The 22,784-nt window shown below is 36.6% G+C and overlaps 1 protein-coding gene across 1 annotated transcript in view; it reads right to left on the bottom strand.

Moving 5' to 3' along the window:
• Positions 1-6,188: 6,188 nt before the first annotated feature.
• The window catches only part of ALDH1A1 (aldehyde dehydrogenase 1 family member A1), a 53,785-nt gene continuing 37,189 nt past the window's right edge, over positions 6,189-22,784 (bottom strand). The window contains exons 10-13 of the mRNA XM_028521437.2: positions 17,752-17,916; positions 14,871-15,028; positions 11,517-11,591; positions 6,189-6,778 (exon numbers count right to left, since the gene is read on the bottom strand). Of these exons, the coding sequence (XP_028377238.1) occupies positions 6,706-6,778; positions 11,517-11,591; positions 14,871-15,028; positions 17,752-17,916 (471 nt within the window). The 3' untranslated portion in view covers positions 6,189-6,705. The remainder of the gene's footprint in view (positions 6,779-11,516; positions 11,592-14,870; positions 15,029-17,751; positions 17,917-22,784) is intronic.

The raw sequence follows: 22,784 nt of genomic DNA on the forward strand, positions 1-22,784 counted from the left end.
CTGCCTGCTGCGGGAGAGCCACTCCGGGGAGAAGCCGTTGCCCTCCCTCTAAACAGCTGCAGACTTTGTGGCTGTCTATCTTATCTTCCTCTGTGCAGTCTATCTTTTAATTCCATGATTCTGTGTACATTTCCCATCACCTTTATTAGACTTCAGCAGTGCAAAAGAAAGACCTTTCATTTTGATGAATAACCTCTGTGAGGCACCTGGAAATGTATTTGCACAGAACAAGGACTTAATACTCATTATTTCTTTTGTGGTCCATGGTATCTTGTATACAGTTGACTTCCAATAATTGTTAAGTAAATAAATATAATGAATTTTAAACATTGTGGTTAAATTACAGCACCATGTTTTGCAAGTGATATTAACTAATTTATATTGTTTGAAGGCTTATAAAAAACTATCATTTGGAGTTTTTTCCTTTTTTCTTAAATCCCAATAAATAAAATACACACAACCAGATGTAATAGTGGGTGTTACATAATTACTGTTTTTTTAGACAAAAGTACAACAGTGGATGGTACATATTTATTTTTTAGAATAAAGTACAACAATGGATGTTACATATTTCATGAAATATAAAACAAACACTGATAGCGCCACCTGGAACACAAACCGTGATGCTGAACTGGCAGCTGGAATACAGAAGGTATTAGCCAGCCTCTGCCAGTGATAATTTAGTGACCTTTCAACTGTCTCTTGATTTCTTCACGCCACTTTGGAATGAAGCGATGTCACTAGAAGAACATTAGGTTCTTTTCTAGCTCTGACATTTTGTGGTTATGTGAATGTGGAATGACTGAACATTGAACACAAAATGCTAAGCCATGCGCTTTCAAGTTCACTAATCCTTCCCGTTGAATTCATGTGGGCTGAGTCTCTGATTCAATCACTGTGTGACCGATGTCATTGTGGGCTCCTGTGCTGCATTTGAAACCAGGCTTTTCTGTTTGTTGTTCACTCAGGTCTACTGTCCCTATCAGCCTAAAGATTAATCACGATGACTGGTGACTCAGGAGTGAATGGCAGTTGAGTTCATTTAATTAGAGCTAACTCCACTTCGGTATTAAATGTGTTTACATTTCTAACCTCAACTCTAAGCCAAGTTTTTGCTCACACTCTTCTCCACCCCATTCTTTCTTTGATGGTAAATTTTAATCTTTATCTAAATGGAATTATTATTATCTTTTAATGATAGAAAGGATAGGCAAATTCACTATGAGGCCCTCACTGATTGACCTCACAGCTAGGACACTGCAAGACTGAGAAACAGAACACAAAAGACACAAAGTCAATGTTAAGAGAAAAGATACCTTCTTTGACATCTATAGAAGAATTATTTTTTGTTGATACTGTTATTATTAATGGCAAGACATCCATCTATAGATTAGTAACATGTATTACTATGTTATATCTTGTTATATATCTATGTTATAACATGTTGTATCCTACTAAGCATCTTACAAACATTATTTTACTTAATTGAATAACCCAATTAGATAGCTACTCTTGTTAGTTTTTTTTTCATGTATTCAGAAACTGGAACTTAGAAAAGTTGTGTATCTTGTCCCAAATCCCAAGGCCAGTGAGTGCAGAGCAGGAATTTGAGACAAGATTGCTGGGTTCTGAGGGCACATGTGATTATGTAGAATATTCCACTGCAATAGCGCTCCGCTGCATTGCTAGAAGAGCTCCTCCCAAATCTCAAAATTATTTTAAAATAAAAATATTTTAAAACTCGGTTGCTAAATGAAATCAACTTTGTGTTTTCTTATTTAGTATATTTTTCTAGGCCTGAAGAATCTTTAAACAAGGATTCAACAAAAGTAAACAAACTGAAATCCTAAAATTCTCTTAAAATCACTTCAAGATACAACAATATCGACCTTCTATGAACATTTCTAAAAAACTTAGAGATGTTCATTTCTTTCAAAAACTAAATGCTTGTGAAACTGATCAGCACATGGCCACTAAAATAAATGTGTGGAAAACATTGTTATACTTTTGGCATGGATATTTCACTAGGCAATGGATTTGGCTTTCCAGGGATTTTGGAATATCCTAAATGTTTATGGATGTGACTGTTCTTCCCTGGGATAAACCAACTACCCAGAATTTATGGGCTAGTTTAGAGATATGATCTAGAGCAATCTTAAGCATCAACCAAGAATTTTGTAGCCTTGTCTTCAGAGAGAGAGAGAGATACCATCTCTAACCCTCTACAGTATGTCAAAGTGATGATGGAGCTAATCACTCCCATTTGTGCCTTCATTCAGGATGATATCTTCAAGAATAGCACAATCCAAACGTGTTACAAGAGTAAGCTTTCATGCCTTCCTGGCAGTCACTAAATTTTGGTATCCAGAGAATATAGTCATTATTTCCTTTTCTCCTTAAAATTCTTTCTTTTTTTTTAAATTTTCATTTTGTATGTTTTATTTTTTATTAAATTTGTTGGGGTGATATTGGTTAATAAAATTATATAGATTTCAGGTGTACAATTCTACAATGCATCATCTGTATGTTGTATTGTGTGTCCACCACCCCAAGTCAAATGTCCTTCCATCACCTGTGATTCACCCTTTGTCCTCTTCTACCTTCTCTCATATTCCTTTCCCTCTGGTAACCAGTATACTGTTGTACTTGTACACCTTTGTGGTGGAGCAGGGTCTCAGGGAGTCATCAGGGTGAGGTCAGAAGAGTTTATCAAATCCTGACAGGCTAAGATTTGGCCTTACAAAGGTAGGACTCTGCACTGGTCCATCATTTGAAGGAAAAATGTCCCCCGCCCAGAGCCACACAACTCAGTCTGTCCCAGATTCTTCCTAGACCTTGGCAGGGCAGAGCCACCAGGAGTCAGGAGGATGGGGTTAGCAGATTTCCCATAGGAGGAAGCTCCAGTCAGATTCACGAGAAAGTGGGGGATTTAGCCCCACCCCAAAGCCACACAATTTAGTCACTGACATTTCCTGAATCTTCCCAGAAATCTCTGCCCTGGCGCAGGCAGCTGACTCCTTAGCAGGGTGCAACCTATGCAGGGTGGGGAGACAGGGAGTCCAGAAGTAGGGAATATTGTACTCCCCAAGGCCCATGCTGCAAGAAGAGAAGTGCTGCACCCAAGAAAGCTTACACCTGTGGTGTGGGGAAGTGACTCAGCACAGGGATCCTGGCAGCTATCTTGTTGGTTCTCTCCCCAGAGCCACAAGACCCAGTCTCTTATACAACTCTAGTCCGCTCTGTCCTCCCTCCACCAGAGCCCAGGGAGAGTAGCTATGAACAAGATTTTGTGTATTGGTCATTTAAGAGCGTTCCTGTGTCTCTAGCAGACTCTTGTGTCTCTCTGGCAGACAAAATCCCTGCTGATTTTTACAGCTAGATGTTATATGGGCACCTTTTCTGGCTCTGGTGCTCTGGGCTCTGGTGGAGCCTGATATGAGATTGAAACCCATGCTCCTCAGGTGGAATCTTTGCATCTGAGATGTCCCTACAGAATCCCAGCCACTGCCTGGGGGTGTGTGGCTTGCCCTTTTTGCATCTGCACCTTTCCTACCAGTCTCGCTGTAGCTTCTTTTGTAAATCTTTGGTCATAAGGCTTCTCTTCAGCTGGTCTTTAGTTGGTTATTCAGATTGTTTTGTCTATATTTTAGTTGTTCTGGGAGGAGGTGAGTGTAACATCCACCTATTCTGCTGCCATCATGGACTCACAAAATTCTTTCACCATCAAAATAGGGGGGGTTCAAATGCCACCTCCATAGAACATGAAAAATAATCCTGAAGTAAATCAGCAAATGAAATCCTAAGTGGGAACTTGTGCTTCATGTAAAAATGTAACCTGGTTATTTGATATACTTTGAAAAAGACACCAAAATACAAGAGTATAGTTGATGATACATGTGCACTTCCAAAGGTCCAAGTGAAATTACATGCTCAGGAAATTACACGCATTGCTCAGGAAAAGGGATTTTTTGGATACCTCATTCCCTTCTGAATTTTGTGAAGAAATAGCTAAAATTTTCTACTTTGAGTTAGTGCGATTTTCAATTGGCCATGAGAACTTAAGAACAATTTCTCTTATTTCTCCTTGGCCCTTTCTAAATGAGTCTAGAAGCATGTATCCTGAAAATGGGGGGAGGAAAAGGACACTGGACAACTGAGGATCCATAGCTGAGTCCTGACATTGCCTTTTAATGAACAATTACTTCCAATCCTAAAACTTAATCTAGTAGTCCTGAAAATGAAAATGCTTTCTACCATGTGGATATTGAGAACAATGAGATCATATTTGTTTTTGTATTTTCTGTAGCACATGGCCTAGTGAGATACCTTTTAACTTTTCACTGTTTTATAATTGCCAGTGTGGCTTTATAGGTTGGAGGAAAAAGGATACAAATAATGTCTGTAGGCTCAGAATGAGCCAACATAAAACAGATATTTTCTGTTTAATTCTGTAATGTCTTATTTATACAGTGAAGATTTAATTTTCAAATATTTAAACTTGCTTCTGGCTTTTGTCTTCTTCTGTGTTCAGGCCTCTATGCTATACATTTAAAAAAATGGTCTGGTTTGATGCCATTACAGTATTAACTTGTCCACCTATTAATTTATTTATGCATGGTTTTAAACATATCTTTTAAAAATGTAGACACTGTCTGGTTTTCAGAAAACACAACCCTCCTCTGTATTTGGATATTTTCCCTCTCAATGTCCAAAGATCTTTCAGGTCTCTGTGAGACTATGATTCTTCCAGTTTTCAAAATGATAATTATGTCCTGAGGTTTACAAGATAGTTCAGATTGCAAATCTTATAGGTCCACACAATTTTGACAAACCCTTGTAATTGGAGTTGAAATTATTTCAGGTCTAAGGAGCTAATGAAGTTCATTCATTCATACATTGTTGTACTCTACTGTGGCAGTGATTACAATGTCCTAATAATGTCACTAAAGTTTCTACTAATGTTAAAATGGTGAACTTCATAATTTATATAATATCTGAAACTGAAAAAAATGTTATCCTAGAGATGACTAGGTTTAAGTTTTAAGCTGTTGAGCTAAAAATACTTTAGAAAGTACACAGCAACACAAAAAAAATATTTGCTTATTTTGTTTCCTACATGGGAGCACAGGCAGAAGCTCTTTGTATGAGGGCATAAATATGTAAGTAGGGTTCAGTTATTTTTTCACAGATGACATTGTTTTGGCTGCTCTCTCTTGATCCCCAGATATTTCCTCAGAACACTCAATGTTATCTTGTTGCATAGAACAGCATCTTCCAACATGTGTTTCTTAATGTTAATTGGCATTAAGTGGGGGTAGGGAGAAGGCAAGTTCACTGATTAAATAAATTTGGAAAAAGAAACTCTTAGTTTTGCAGGGCTTCTCAGAAGCTAGAATGTGCTAATGTTCAATTTGAAATCCTGAGAGGGAAAAGATAGTACATATGTATACAGAATTTTTCAAAAAATTTCCAAATAGAATATATCCTGAGAGGCTATGCTGTAGAATAACACCCTCCTTTTAAACTACAAATTAATCATCAATTAAGGTTCATATCCAGTCAAATTTACTTCATGAGCCCTGTCTCAATCCCCTCAGTTAAAGGTCATTACTGCCTCTTTGGCACATTACTGCACTCTTATGGCTCTTAAAATTCTCATTTCCAATATAATCCCCATTCTTTTTTTTCCCTCTCCGTTTTTCCCTCTCCTTCCTCTTTTTTCCCCTCTCCTTCCTCTTTTTCCTTTCCCCTCCTACCTCTCCCTCCTATCCCCCCCCCCCCTCTCCACTCCCCTCCACCCCTCCCCTCCCATCCCCTCTCCCCTCCCTTCCCCTTCCCTTCCCTTCCCCTCTCTTCCCACAGTATCTTTGTTCTCCACTAAATTAAAGCACCTGGAGATGTGGAATATCCACTATTCACCTGTTTTCTCTAACATGTAATATAGTATTCTATGAGTTTTAACCCCATAACTTTGTAGGAACTCAATAAATGCATGCTGAGGGACTGAAACCATCTTTGTCTCAAATGCTTGCTATTGATTTCAAGAATTCCTCTAGAAAATAAAATATGTTTCTTCATGACTTTTATTTCTAAATGTATCTTTATGCTCAAGGTGTTTGAGCGACAAGGAGAATAATTCACCACAACCAAGACTTCTATTGTACTTAAAAAATTCAAACTTAACAAGACTCATGCAAGGTCGTTTTTATTAAGCTTTATGATTAGATTACAGTTAAGTGTTTCAGGGATTACTTCATTTGAAAAGAAGACAAGACATTTTAGGAAACATTTCAACAAACTCTAAAGACTTCACAGCTACTGGGAACAGAGCACATCTACTCTGCAGTTAACAGGTATGTTAATGGGAAGAAGCTGAGTGACAACTGGTCCTCTCCTATACAATGATTATCCTGGACAAGTAGCTACAGAGAAAAGTGCACGACTATTATGGAGCTAGAGCTATCTTTTATCTAAATCCATCCTTTTTATTACAGATAGGACTTGGAGGTCACATATCAGAAGGTAAATGACTCAGTATAAGCTACATGTCAAGTATTCTATGTGTAGTATTAGTGCTAATGTGATTAGCTTATGTTTTTAAAAATCAAGAAAACAACAATTTTGTGTTTAAAACCCACCATAATATATTAGTGACTGCACGAGATGCTTAACCATTGAGTATTCTTCTTTCTCCTTGTGGTTTCTTTATGAGTTCTTCTGAGAAATTTTCATTGTGACTGTCTTAACCTCTGTATACTCATGGAAACCGTATTCTCCCCTGGAGAGAGTGGGGAAACCAAAAAAACCACAGAAGTTAGCACAGCGGTACAAAATGTACTATAATCCATGATCTAGTGCATGTTTGTTCTTGCTTATCTGGCTAGGAACAAAGGAAGATATTTTCTGTGTACAGAAGCTTTCCAAATAGCAGCTAGCCAACCATAAGATATCTGGTCTTACATAAATCTCTTTGTGGGGAAAATTTCAAACAATTTTTTTTTTGCATTTTAAATGATCATGTACACTCAGTTGATTTTCACAGAAATTGTCCACTTTTGACATTGTTCTGTCTGACTATAAAAGAGCTTACCACACACACAAAAATTCTAGTTTAAGTTAAAATAAATAAGACAGACATAGTACAAGAGAAGTATTAATATACAGGGTAGGGCAAAAGTAGATGTGCAGGTGTCTGTATGAAAATAATATCATAATTAATAAATAATAAGAATAATCAAAAGGGATGTGTTTCAACAGAGTTCTGTGTTTCATGTACTCACACCTGTAAATCTCCTTTTGTCTCACCCTGTATAATCATTTGAATGGCACAGAGAAACTAGTAAATTCAAATATAACTTAGCTTAGTTATTTACCCCATGTGATTGACCCAGAAGGGATGAAGGGGCTAAATAGGACCATGCTTCCACTTTTATTCTAACAGGCCCTAACAGAGAGGTCTTGAAATAAATTATTTTCTAGCTGAAGTTTTAATAATATCTTTTGACTCTTGATTTTTGGAAAAATAAAAAAAAATCTGACCCATTGTTAGACATTTTTCTTCCTTTTTTTTTTGTTTGTTTATTTTGTTTTGAAGAAAGAGAGAGGTTTCATTGGCCTAAATTCAGGCCTTTTGGACTCTTTGTGGTTACAGATTTTCCTATTCATAGCCCTGCCGTTTCTTTGCTTATATAACTCTTGAATCAAACCCAAATGATCAGAAATTAACCTGAGACAATCAGTTGGAACTCTGGCATTGTATCTTGCTCTCAGGTTTATGAAGACCTCCTACCAGTTTTGAAAACTGACTATGATTTATCCTTTGATAAAGAGATAACTAAAAAGATTAGGCTAAATTATTCTCTATATTGTTTTGATAAGAGGATTAAATTACCTGTACCTAAGAGTACTCTTAAAATCATAACACTAATGCATATATAAGCTTACAGAGGAAAAAGATCTTGATCCTTTCTGCCCCTCCCTTCTGGTGATGTGGGCAGGTATGTAGCAGACAACTTTTTCTTTTGGGTAACCTAATCCTTTTACACTGACTCTTTTCTTGGGCCATTAAGCTCCTGAAAATGCCGTCTAGAAGCTTCAACGAGCATGTTCTTCAAAGTAATTAAAGGGTTTAGCCTCAGTTGTCTGAAACCCATTAAAGGATAACATTTTAGTATTATCTTGCAAAGTTAGAGAAATTAATCCATGATTCTTGCCAATAAGCGTCCCACTGTATTTTGGGTTACAGCACACTGGAAATGCTCATGACAGCCCTAAGTATATCATCATACTCAGGCTGAAGTAAGTCCCGCTCCTTACTATACCTATGCATATATTATGTGCATGATATAACACAACATCTCTTTACACTTCTTTTGCCTTACTTGTCTGTGGGTGACTAGTTCTGTGCTTCTAAAATCTTCAATATACCAATAACCTGGGAACTGACTGAAATGCTGATTCTGCTTCAGGAGGTCCGGAGAGAGGCTGGAGACTGTGTTTCCATGCTTCGCACCCAAGCTCTATACTGTGGTAACAAGTTGTATCTGTTTTTTACTCCGGACCCAGAAATTAGCCTGATATTAATCAAGGAGGCACAGAGGAAATATTGGCTATACTGACAACATTTTCCTGCTCCCCTTTTCCAAAAAACACAGGAGGAAAGAAATATGTTGTGGAGTGCTAAGAGCCAATAAACTTTGAAATGGCACACTAGTGAAGTGTCAGTTCTGTTAACCTAAGTAAAAATTAGTGCAATTACACAAAGGGAGGAATTTCTGCCATTTAACCGATTCCAGTGCCAGCATCATGACCCGAGATGCAAATGCAGGATCAGATAGTCAGCATCACCACCACAGTGTGTCTACATACACTATTTTGGGGTCTTTGAGGACTCTATCCCCAACTGATGGATTCTACGTTTCTGCCATTGAGGATAAATTATAATTGAACTCTTGGGAGTTGTTTGAGGTTATCACTTCAATAATTCTCTTTGAACATCTTATAGAAAAGGACTTGTTTATTAAGTTTGTCAAATTTGAGTTCAGGTGGACATAAATAGTAGCACCCTCAGCTAGCATTTTTGAAGTAAAAAAATTACCATATAAATTTTTCCTTTGTATTTTAAAGAAGAAAATTATCTATGCACACATTACAGATTTTTAAGAAATTACTCAGGGTTGATATCTGTTTTTCATCTCTCTCTTTTTTGATTTCCTTAATGCCTCAACCCTAAAGTTTGACCAAATGGTATTAAACAAAATTGGCATATTTGGTTTATTTTAGTTGTTTCATCCCTTTTAATTATTTTATTTTCAACATTCCTAGGGAAATGTGTTAGAGAGCTGGGCCAGCATGAACTTACTGTCCTTCAGAATAATCTAACCTTTGTTTTAACTTTGTGTACAAATAATTAGTTTTGTCAAGGGACTCTCTAATAATGTATATTATAAAGGAAAAGGACAAGGAAAGGAAGAAACCATTATTGAGCCCCCACTTTGTTACAGTTACAATACTACAGAATAAACATGCAGCAGGGCATTTTATTCTCATACTCATCTTAAGAGGAGTGTTAACATCTCCACTTTAAAGAGCAGGAAGTAAAGGGTCCAAAGTTGTACAAACTTGAACCAGGCTGCACGGTTAGCAAATGATGTAGCCAGGGTTCAAATACAAGTTGGTTAATCTTTAATTATGTTAAAGATTATGCACTTCACAATGCCATGCACTTTTTATGGGTTGATCTTTTGCCATTCTCTACCTCCTCAACAACATTTTAAAGATACTCATAGCTTTTCACTGCTCCACTAATAACATGTAACCCAATTGTCTTGAATTCAAAACTTCTTAATCTGTGTCCTATTTAACTCTAGACTTATACTTCCCACCTGCATAAATCCCCACTAGCCAACCAAATTCACTAGCCCTTCACCATGCCAAAGAACATTCTGTCCAGAACTGCCTCTTTTCCACTTACTCAATCCCTGCACTTATTTCATGCCCTCGATTGACTCCTATCTTTTTTGTAAGGTCTTTTCTTATTCTATCCACTGCCGTTAAGTTTTTACTCACTGAATTTATACCAGAGTTACAACCATGGAATCATAAACATGACAAGTAACTCATAGACCTTCTATTTTCTTCTTCCACTCTTATCCCCACCACAAATGCTGTCCTTAATGGACAGATTAAAATTGTGAATTAGATGCCATAAATGCTATATATACTCTAGGGGGGCCCAATTTTTTGTACTTTAACACTGTGCTTGCACTTTAACTGCTTCTCTACCTCTGTGAGGTATAGACTCTCAGTCTAATAAAATTTGTTTCATAGTGTATGTAGGCAATTTTGCACTATCTATCTTTTTACACATTCCTCTTGCCACCACAGTTATATGAAAGATGGCACACGGTATCATGTTTTGGGGCTCCTTGGCTTATATAAATATAAGTACTTAATGGATATATGTTGAGAAAGAGGGTGGATCATTTTACTATTTCCTTTTTGCAGTGGCTCTCCAAAGATAATTATTTCATTGTAATTGTGCTGATTTATTTAAATGATAAAGTACATGCATTCCTGACCTTTAGCAGCTGAGACTCACTTCTACTTGCTGTTTATAAAATGGCAGCTTTACTATGTTTGATTCCATAGGGTTTGTATATAATGTGCTTTTCTTCTTTATGGCTTTTAAAGTTTATTGCTAAATTGACATGGACAACAAGGCAGCAGTTGGTAGGGAGAAAGGGGTATAAGGGAACTAAATGGTAATGAGGTAAAATATAACAGATTATATAGTTTTAAAAAATTATTGCTAAATAAAAGAAAATTTTAAGAAATTAAGTGGTTAAAATTGCTTGAACAAAATTCAGCAAATATAATGCCACTACTTCCATGCATAGATATATATGTGCACATTTAAAAAGTCTTTATGCCCTGGTCTAAAAGCAACTAGAGGCTCATAAATGCTTTTTATACATATTCTCAATTTAATCATGACTATAAAACACGTTTTCTTTAGTCTCATTTCCTTTTCAGTTTAGATTTTAGTACCAAGAATAACTCATTCAGGTAACTTAAAATTTGGGGGTCTACATCAATAATAGTTCAACAAATGAGACCCATTCTTCTTACACTGAAAACATTTTTTAGATAAAGACATCTAATCTACTTAAGAGGCATCATATTCAAACAATCACCGTGTCCTTATATTTGCACACTTCTTACAACTACTAATTTGTAGTTTCTAGCTTCTTCCTGGGAATGTTTTCAATGACCAATGTAAAGTGCTTAGTATGGTCCCTTATGTATAATAGGAGTTTATTAAGTTACATCTCCCTTCTGCCATTAAAGTTTTGTACTGAGGGGGTAAACCCAGCATTTAAAGAAGTTATTTGGCAGTATGAGTCTCTAGGAAAGAACAGAGGCAAGTGTTAATTCAAGTAGTAGCTATGGAATAATTCTTTGGGAATGACAACCATTTTCATCGAGGTAAGTATCTTAACAGAAAATTTTCTTACAGTTCTCGTCCATTTCCAGACATCTTGAATCCACCAAAGGGACATTGGGCAGATACCACACTATAGCAATTCACCCTGGAAAGAAAAAAATATTATAGATTATATTAACTTATGAAATAACTCCTAAATCTGGAATTTTAGAAAATTCAGAGAACTCTTTAAGAACTCCATTAATTTCAATAAAACATAGTCATTGTGATAAAAAGTAGCACTATATATTAGATTGCAGAAGTACATGTATATATATACTGCCTATAAACAAATACAAAGGTACCACTCTGTGTGCATAGCCATTTTGATATGGCATTATGTCCCTTAGAAGTTGTAGTTTGAATTATAAAAGATAGACTAGCCATAGGAAAAGGGATGTGGCTTGCTAGAGAGTTGCAATAAGTTTTGTAATTCTCACAACTCTTGAGAGTTGTGTACTTAACAGGCTAGAATTAGTTTTTTTCACAATGATAATATGGATCATATTATTCAGTTCACTTTTAAAAATTAATTGATTCAATAACTGCTTCAAATGAGGCCTCAGCAGGAGTTGGATTTCATTATTAATTTGTTTACTCCTTGCCATATTTCTGAACAAATATAATTACAAAAAACATGAGCAATTAGAACTAAAGAAAGAACTATGGTAAAAGATCAAGACAAGGGAGAAAGTTAGAAGGCAGTGATGCAGGACACGAACAATTTGTTTAGCCTTAAGTTCCCTGGCAGCCAAAGTGAACAGCAAAATTTAATTATCTCCATGATTCTCATTATACATAAGAGGAAAACAATATGACTTAAAGAAGGAACATTATTCTTTTAAAATACTTTCCCTCCCTTTATGCCATTATAATAGGTGAATGATAGTGTTACTTATAGATAAATTGTATTATGCTTGGAAAAGTTTGGTTATTAATTTAATTCTGAGATAATATACAGACATTTTCTCAATTAGAAGCATTTATTATCTAATTCCCAGAGTTCCATATTTTCATTGGACCACAGAGTTCTTCCCATCCAATCTCTCTTCCTGGAGGATGGTTCCTTAAATAAACTTACACTCTCAAAAGACAACCTGTCTCCACTTTACTTCATTGCTCTTTCAACTGCAAAATCAAGTCGTTATTTTGAAATTATGAGTAAAATACCCCAAACTCTGGAATTCAATAGTTGTCTGGAAAACATCAAGCAATGACTATGTTTGGGACAATTCCAGAACATTCTTATGTTTTAAAATATACAGTAAACATTCTTACATTTTAAGATACACAGTAATGAAAATATGGTCACCTCTGTTTTAATAGTAGAGAAATTTCTGACTGGGGATTCCTCTGCCTGGGGATCCAGGCGGAACGATGTCACAATAAGCTTCTTAACCGAACAGGCAAATGCCATCCTGCTATTACAAAGTCAAGAAAACTAAAGTGTGTCTTTTTTAAAAAGCACAGAAAATGAGCTTGCCCTTTTGACTCTATACTGGAAAGGAAACTGTGTTAGTATACGTAAATAGGGAACTGAGAAATATTCAGTTAGAGAAAACTAAAATGATCAGCCTTGCCAACTGATTCTCTGTTTAAGACCCTTTCCTCTTATAAAGAGAGTTGCTATGCCCACAAACCCTGGCTCTGCCCCTTAGAACCTGGATGATCTTGGGAAAGTTATCCAGCTTCTCTAAGCATATGTTTCCTTCTCTGTAGAATGGTGCATGATGATATTTAATAGGGTCGATATGAGGTGTAAGATGATGTATAGAATCATGCTTTATACAGTGCTTGATACAGTAAGTCTTCATACAGTGCTTCAAACAGTAAGTCTTTAGTAAATGGAAATAATATACACACATACAATAGCAATGAGTTGTATTAATAATTGGATCATAGGATAATTCTACATTAATCACTAGCCATACTGATTATTCAAGAATAATTCCATTTTATTAAGAGTCATTGAAAGAAAACACCCCATTACAGGAAAAATCAGGCTTTTGAGCAGTGGTCCTCAGTCCTAGTTACATATTTGAATCATGTGAAAGCTTTGAAAAATACTCTTTAAATAGAGGAGCTGTGCCCAGGCTCAATCAGGGAGATTGATGCAATTGGTAGGTTTAATGTACACACTCCCCTACCTCAAATCAGTCTATATATATTTAAAGCTATGCAGACTACTCTAATGTGTAGCCAGGGTTGAGAACCACTGCCTTAGAGTTGGAAGTTGGTCTGAATTTCAGCTGTCATTCATTGTGTGATCTTTCTTAAAAAATTATTTTATTGTTGTTCAATTACAGTTGTCTGTATTTTCTCCCCACCCTTTGCCCCCCCCCAACCCGTCCAAACCCACCTCCCTCTCATGCTTCCACCTTCCCCCTTGGTTTTGTCCATGTGTCCTTTATAGTAGTTCCTGAAAACCCTTCTCCCCTCTGTCACCTCCCTCCCCTCATTGTGTGATCTTGATCAATTACTCAATATCACTAAGCTTTTATTTTTTCATTGGTAAATATGACATATTTAAGAAGCTGTAAGGCAAAAAAAGAGAATGAACATAAAGAACTCAGCGCTGTGCCTAGTGTAGGGTACATGTTAACTAAACGATGACTCTCCCTTTGTCAAGGGACAAGATCCTGGAGCTATCAAGAGGGGTAGGGATTGCTTGTCTGTTTCTTCAATATCTAACAAAAATTTTAATTGGAATAGATGTGATATTGTCAGGAAGGAAAATAATCTTGGGCTGTTGCCAGAACTGAGGGCATAAAGTGAGATTTGACAAGAAAAAAATACCAACAAAGCAGTTCAGGGGGACTGGGCAGGGGATAAAATAGCTTGAGAGGCACAGCCTCAGCATTTATATCCTCTATATTCAAGTATAAAAATCAGAGATGTAAATCAGGTAAAAAACGAGAGGGATGTGATCCTCAAAACTCAGTATGTTCTTCCAAATTAAGATCTTCAAATATCTCTAAAAATCCCAGAGTAAGAAGCCAATGTAAGAATTAAATGTTTGCATACATAAGGGCACCAAATAAGTATTGTCTTATTATCTAATTAACTTGGTTAAAATACAACTTTTATTTCCCCTGTGTATAGCATAGTACCAAGTGCCTACACATCACTTGGTAAAATTTATATTGTATTACCCAAGCATCAATAAAATATTTTGCGCAAGCAATTTCAGGAGGCTGGGAGGCATTAAAGAAAATACCCTTTTAAAATTCTTCCAGTATAGCAGGGTTTTGTTTGTTTGTTAACAATTGTTTTTCCAGCTGGCATGTGATTCCCAATGGAAAAAAAAAACAAAGTCTGAAAAGGTTCAAAGTAACCTGTTGATGCAGTTAACATTGAAAAGGCAGTATGTTTAACTTTGACTCACCAAACTGTTCCTGCCTGCAGAGCAGAGGAGATTGTTATGGCTTTATCTAGGTCTTTGGTGAAGATTCCTGCCGATAAGCCATAGAAGGTATTGTTTGCTCTCTTGATCACGTCATCCACAGATTTAAACTTCATGATTTGCTGCACTGGCCCAAATATCTATAGCACAAGAAATGAATGAAATAAAGTAATAGGTTAAAACTAAATATTTTAAATTATATTATAGTTTTTTGCCTTACAAACTATCCTAAAATAAGACTTTGCTTCTCATCTGAAACCCATGTGTAAGAATTGAAGTGTCAGCTGCTGGAATACTAGGATAAGACAGGTGTTCTCTTTGGAAGATGAGGTACAAAAAAGAAAAGGACATGTTTATTTTCTAGAACTGGTATTAGTTTTCCAAGAACTTAATGATTATGCATGAAAGCATTAACTACAGAGTTGCTTTTCCATTTAGGAATATTTAAAATCCTCTTCCCAGTTATCCTCATTTCCCAAGTAACTACATAAACAGCAAACCCAAGTAGGTCATGTTTATTCTGCTGGATAAATGATTTGGCAATGATTGATAATAATGTTTTCAAAATCAGTTTACCATCAGTTGAAATATCAACTATTATATTGGTTTTAGATCTCTTCATAATCAACCCAATTGGTTGAATCCACATGAATTTTTGTTCAGATTTTACTCTTCAGCCAAACCTTATTCAACTCACATATACCAAACAAAATGATTATTTACTGCAAGAGCTTAAATCCTTACGCACTCTGTGCCAGGCAGAGCATGAGTTCATGGACAATGCCTGTAAGTAATCGTGGGACAGGGGGCAAAAATCACTATTTGCTCATTTCAGTCTGAACCCTCTCACTTTTGCTGAACTCTCTGGCTAGTGCAGCCCAAACTCAATGTCTTCTGTCATTGACAGAAGCTACTGTCAAATTAGGAACAGGCAGCTACTACTGTCAAATTAGGGAAACATGCAGAACCACATCTGCAAATGGGAAATAAACAGGAAAAGCAGAAAAGCAAATGCGTGTGGATAATCAAACAAGTTTTTTTCTCCACATCGATTTAGCCCTCCCCTGAATTACAACTTCTGCACTTACTGACAAATATCTGTTTTATTAGAACTGTCGTTCTGGTTTATCTTGGTTAACACCAGATAGAACTAGGAAAAAACTTCAATTAAAGAATCATTTATTGTTTTCCTATAATATTCATAAAATGGCTAGCTTGTGTGCTACTTCAAAGTAGAAGCCTAGGGCCATGTGCTCTGTTTAATTAAAATTATGAAAGATATTAGCACATTTATTACAGTAGCTGCTATGTACCTAGGTTTCAGGTTACAATATCATGATTAGACTTATAAAACACAGGAGAAGGCCTTTGGACTCAGGGGTAAACAAAGAGCTTATAGAGTTGACACCAAAAACACTATACATAAAAGGAAAAATGAATAAACTGGACTGCCTCAAAATTAAAAACTTTTGTTCTGAGAAAGATCCTGCTAAGCATATGAAGCAATAAGCTAGAGAATGGGAAACATTATTTGCAAACCACATATCCAACAAAAGTACAAGGATATATAAAGGACTTTCAAAACTCAACATAAAAATTAAACAATCCAATTAGTACTCGGACAAAAGACACGAAGAAACATTTCATTAAGGAAGATAACAAATGGCAAATAAGCAAGCATAAGAAAAGACATTCAACATCATTAGCAAATGCAAATTTAAATAACAATGAGCTATCACTACATAACCATCTTCATTGTTGAAGTAAAAATTAGTCACAATACCAAATATTGATAAGATGGAGAGAAATTAGATCACTCATACATTGCTAATGGGAATAGGAAATCTTTTAGCCACTTTGGAAAACAGTTCAGCAGTTTCTTAAAAAACTATATTTACTGTATGACTCAGCAATTGCACTCCTGGGTATTTATCCCGGAGAAATGAAGACTTATGTTCACTCAAAGACCTGTACACAAGTGTTTATAATAGCATTTTTTATGGAATTTCCAAACTAGAGCCAACCCAAAAGCTCTCCAACAAGTGAATGGTTAAACAAAGTGTGGTACATCCACGCTGTGGAATACTACTCAGCAATAAAAACGAAAGACTATCCTTACGTGCTACAGCCTAGATGAATCTATATAGAGAGATCTATTGTGAGTGACAAAAAGCCAACTCTGAAATGTTACATGAAGTATAACTTCATTTATTTAACATCTTGATATGACAAAACTGTAGAAACAGAATAGATTTATGGTTAAGGAAAAACCAAGGTGGGGTAGAAGAGACATGGATTTGGCTGTTAAGGAAAAACATGAGGGAGTGAGTCATGTGGTGACGAAAGAGGGATCTGTGTCTTGACTTTTTCAATGTCGACACACTTGCTGTGAAACTATAGTTTTGCAAGATGTTAGCATTGAAGGAAACTGGGTAAAGAGTACATGGGATTTTTGTGTATCGTGTCTTCAGTAATAACTAAATCCACATCTCAAAATAAAAAGTTTATTTAAAAAAACTGCATATAATTTTATCTTTTCCAATGACTTTCAAATATTTTGTTTCCAAAAAAGAAAAAGCAACACTGAAGATACTATTTTCATTTCTTTAAGTCTGTGAAGGAAGCACCCAGATATCGTTAAGCATCCTGATCAGTGATTGGCTGGATATTCTTGGCCTGTCCAATGAGTTCCATACTATTTTTATTATGGATCACAACTTTAAACCTTCACCAATAATAGGAATAGAGAATAATGTTTACTGAGAAAGATGTCTGAAGAGCTGAGAGTTTTAAAGGGACACTGTGCACATACATGCAGACAAAATACAGCAATAGAGGGAACAGAAGAGAGCAAACCCTTTACCTCCTCCTTGGCGATGCGCATCTCATCTGTCACGTTCGAGAACACGGTGGGCTGGATAAAGTAGCCTTTATTTCCCCACGGTCCTCCACCACATTCCAGCTTGGCCCCTTCTTTCTTCCCACTCTCAATGAGTTCAAGTATTTTTTGATGTTGTTCCTTATCAATCTATTTAGAAAATGTCACACGAAAAGAGGAAAAAATAGCAACTTGTAAAAGGAATACATTACACGGCCTTTTACTGAGAGGGCTTCACAATGCTAGGATAGAGTTGTTAAGTCGAATAATGAAAACAGCTGACAAAGGCTCAAATTCATTCTTTTGGGTTTATTTTATTTTTGTGATTTTTGAAGACATTTTTAATGATGTTTTCATGAACCTTGAAGTAGAGATTTGTGTTTAGTACTTGTTTTACTGTTATATAAGACAAGAATATTGGTACTGCAAACACATATAAACCCTTTCACATGACTATCATTTATTTACACTACAAGAAATGCCTATTAATAATCAAACACAATTGCCTGGAAACTGTAGACCAACTGAAATAAAAAGAGTGATAAGAGGAAAAAAGAACTTTGATACTGGGTTGAATTAGTGACAGTTGGACAGCAGAGGCTGTGGGACTTGAGAAGGACTCCTAGGCCCCTGTTTGGTTCTCCTCCCTCCTTATCATCTCCTCTGTCTGGGTCCAAGCTGACCACAGCCTGGCCATCCTCCCCAGTCCCGATCCCCCTGGGGCAGTCCCTGGGTCTGGTTTCAATTTCTGGCCTGGTAGTTACCATCTTACTTCATTAAACGGGCCACATCTAAACATGTGACAAGAACTACAGAACTTAAGTGGTTTGTTAAATAACAGTTTTATAAGGAGAAAAACAAGAGCAGAGTTTTGTCTGGGAACACCAGGAGCACCTCCATCTCCTCCGTGCACTGGAATTGGCATTACCTATTGTCTCAATTCCTGTGTTTGAACATTGAAAGACTGGGTAACTCTTGGACTCCAAACCACTGGTGAAGACTCTTTTGTCTCAGGTAAGACTGAAGTTAAGTTTTAACAGAAAATCTTTAGAGATCAAGGAGTTAAGGTGAGGGCCTCTTGCCAGTCTAACTTGCCTTTTTTCACTACTTGAAAAATGTTCTTTTCTTCCTTGACTCTGCAATCTCTCTCATCTTCCAAGGCCCAATAAGAGCTTTTCTAAAGTTCTAACTGCATACAACCCAGCAACCATAGCCAATTACATTAAATGCTATTTGAAACTAGAAATTGTTTTCTAAAATTGGCACAATATTCAGTACAATGTTGCTCAATACTCCACAGTGCATGGAGAAAATCTTCCGTCACTTCCAGCAGATTAAGGAAGTTGCAGTGTTGGTTTAATAAGAGGTGATATTTAAATTAGTGAATAATATTTACTACAACCATACTAAGAGGTGAGGTTAGGTAACTCTGCCTGGTGAAGGTATTCTAGATTGTCAACAAATAGACAAGGATTTGTGTACTTCCTTGCAAAGCTTCTTTGGCCTATTCCAATATATTTCTCTGCTTATGCTTCCAAAAATCGAGATTTCCTGATGTATCAATATTTCCCAAGTCAGAACTTTTCCCTGTCTGTGACCATAGTGGATATTTGGAGACAATGTGGTTCCTGATTACATGCTGGCATAGAGAGGCTGAAAGGATTTGTTTGTTAGAAAACTTATATGGTCACTAACTTCTCAAAATACAGGAATTTATACTTTAATGTGTGGTTACTGACAATATGGTCATATAACCAGCAGCTCCAGCACTGTATTATAGCAAAATGTGATTGCTGGGCCTATGAACCCTGAGAAAAGAGACACGTACTGAGAAAAGCTCCTGGTGCTTAACTGGGATCAAGGACCCATGGACAAAGCCAAAGGGGGGTAGGGTTGAGGGTGGGAGGTGGGGGTGGGTGGGGCAGGGGGAAAATGGAGACACTTGTACTTAACAATAATAAATAAACAAACAAACAAACTATAGCCTAGCATCTATTTCTACACAGGGGCCTCTCAGGCAAACTGAGTTTCAGGGAGAAGCCTGCACTGAACTGCCTGCCTCCTGAACTCTGTTTCTGCTGGTGGAGCCAGCTGTGATAATGGAATTCCTGGAATTGTATTTCAACCAATAGGACTGAGATTTCTCCTGTCCAATGGAAGCTGCACAGCTATAGCCCTATTAGCATCTTCACCAAACCATCAGAGATGCTCCATTCTGACCAATCAGGACAGTGACATTTGGACCAATCAAACTACGAAGATCTGGAATCCTCTTTTCCATGAGGATGAACCAATCAGGGACCAGAGGTGAGGGCTTTTCTTTATATAAGCCAGCCCTGCTCTGGCTTAGGAGCACGATTTTCCTTTCCACAGAAGAGAAAGACTGATTCCTTGGCTCAAGCTGAAATACCAAAAAAGGATTGCTTGAGTAAAGCAAGGAGAGGGTAACAGAGCACAGCATAGGTGTCTAGTCAGAGAGGGGCCTTGCCCGAGGGCCACCTCACAGCTAAGCTGTTCCATAACTGAGCTGTGACTCTGTTGAGCTGTTCCACAACCATGCTGTTCTCACAGCCATGCCATATCACAGTTGAGCTGTTCACACTGGGTAAATCGTCCTTCTTCACTGAACCCCAAATTAAGGATTCCTGTTGGTATTGAATTGGCACCAATGACCATGAGTTGATAAGCTCCACGCCAGACCTACTATATCACATTTCATTTTCATAAGATACTCAGCTGATTCAAATACATAGGAAAAATTGAGAATGTTGCAGTAAAGTTTAAGACTGCCGACAGAAATTTTCTGTTATACTTAGGAACATACTCAGTTTGGTCTGGCTACTTTTTTTCTTTCATATTTCTTTTTTTTAAGATTTTTAAAAAGATTTTATTTATTTATTTTTAGAGAGGGAAAAGAGGGAGAAAGAGAGAGAAACATCAATGTGTGGTTGCTGGGGGCTGTGCCCTGACTGGGTATTGAACCTGCGATGCTTTGGTTCAGTGCTCAATCCACTGAACCCTGGCTGAGCTACGCCAGCCAGGGCCTGGTCTGGCTACTTTTGATTTACCATAAATATAGAACTTCAGAAGGTTTTGGATTGACCATATCTGAACTTGGCCTTCCTTTCAGACTTTAGGAACTTCTCAGTAATGCTAGGAAGTAGCAGGGGCTGTTTACTATGTGATGGGCCATTATTAGCTTGTGGGCTAGTCTATGAAAAGTAATGGGGCATGACCAGTAATCTCAAAGTATATATTTTCATGTGTTTATGTGAATTCTTTGATTCTTTGGGATTGATGGGTTGATAAAGAAAACAGATTGAGAAACAACATTGACATCCCTCAAATTGTTTAGAAACCATAGACCATCAAGAGCAATGAAAGTAGATTTATAAAGTTATTGACCTGTGATGATAACTGTCACCATAGGTATAAATGGAAGCACGTTATTTTCATTTATTTAACAGGCATTTGAATATGTACCGTGGACCCAACACACAGATAGATACTTTGTATAGATTATCTCATCTCAGTGCACAATGGCCCCTAAAAATTAATATCACTATCTCCCACTTCTCATCTCCCAGATGAGAAAATAGAGCCTCAGGGAGGTTAGATTTTAAATCCAGCCTCTAACTCAAAGTCCATCTCTTTACACTAGGCCAAGGTGTGACACTGCTATGATATTAGCACATTATGTGGATATCATCAATTCTTTTCCAAATGAAAATACTGATTTCTACAATTTTTAAGTAAATTCATATTTTGTCTATGAAATCAAATTGGAAAAGCACTTTATCAATGAAGAATTTAGCCCTGGCTGGTGTGGCTGAGTGGATTGAGCACCTGCCTGTGAACCAAAGGCTGTCCCTACAATTCCTAGTCAGGGCACATGCCTGGGTTGTGGGCCAGGTTCCTCAGTAGGGGGCACTCGAGAGGCAATGACATATTGATGTTTCTCTTCATTCTTCTCTCTCTAAAAATAAAATCTTTAAAAATAATAATTTATGTGATATATCATATATATGCTAAAGCTTAGTGAACAAATGTCTCTTTACATAAGCTCTTTCTTATGACAACAAATGAGTATTTTTAAGAGTAAAGAAGCCCCAAAGGGCTTTTCAGCCTTTTACTTCTCAAAATCCCAAGATATCTACTTATTCTTTTTCAGTGCAACCTGTGATAAAAATCTGTTCATTTATAGAAATTAAAGTCTTGTATTAAGCAGTAAGATCACTCAATTATTTTCTTAAGAATTCTATGAGTAAACATTTTCTTGAATTCTATTTTAATTTCCTCCTCTTAGAAATTATAACATGTACTAACAGATCCCTAATGGGGGAAAGTATTGCCAAACAATGTTTAATGTTAAGTATCTTAGGTATTCTCTTCCCACCCATTTTCTTGCCTTCTCTTTCCACTCTCCCCATTCTTAGCATTTCTTTCCCCCCTTTCCCTTAACTTCGTCTATCTAACTTTTATCTATCTACCATCTTATACCAATATATTAAATAGGAAGTAGGAGAAACACTTTTGTTTTCATAGATAAATGTATAGATAGATATTTAAAGAGAGCAGTAACTACAACTGAAAATTTAGAATCTAATTTTTTTTAATAGGAGATAAGTCAAAATTGAAGTTAAGGTATGTCTTGGCATCCAACTGAAAAGTCACCAAATATGATCAAAAGCAGCAACTATTTCTATGTACTCATTGACTCCAAGATAAATACAAAGTATAAAAGGATAATGTTAAAGAACTTAATACTTTATTTGCCAAGTATTTTTGAGCTTTTATGTCTGAATATTTCACATTGCTTAACCCTAAGATTTTCCTACTAGGATATCTTGCATGAGCAGAGAGCTACAAGACAGCCTTTTAACTTATCTCAACTATAAACCCCATGAGGTCGGGTAGCATAACCTCCTGTTTCTTGTGGCATTGTCAGGCACTTATTCCAAGGTTTAGCTGATAGTTATGTTCAATGAATTTTGGTTAATCAAATTTAGTTTTGGTTC

The sequence above is a fragment of the Phyllostomus discolor genome, chromosome 3 (assembly GCF_004126475.2).
Source record: "Phyllostomus discolor isolate MPI-MPIP mPhyDis1 chromosome 3, mPhyDis1.pri.v3, whole genome shotgun sequence".
NCBI classification, from domain to species: Eukaryota; Metazoa; Chordata; class Mammalia; order Chiroptera; family Phyllostomidae; genus Phyllostomus; species Phyllostomus discolor.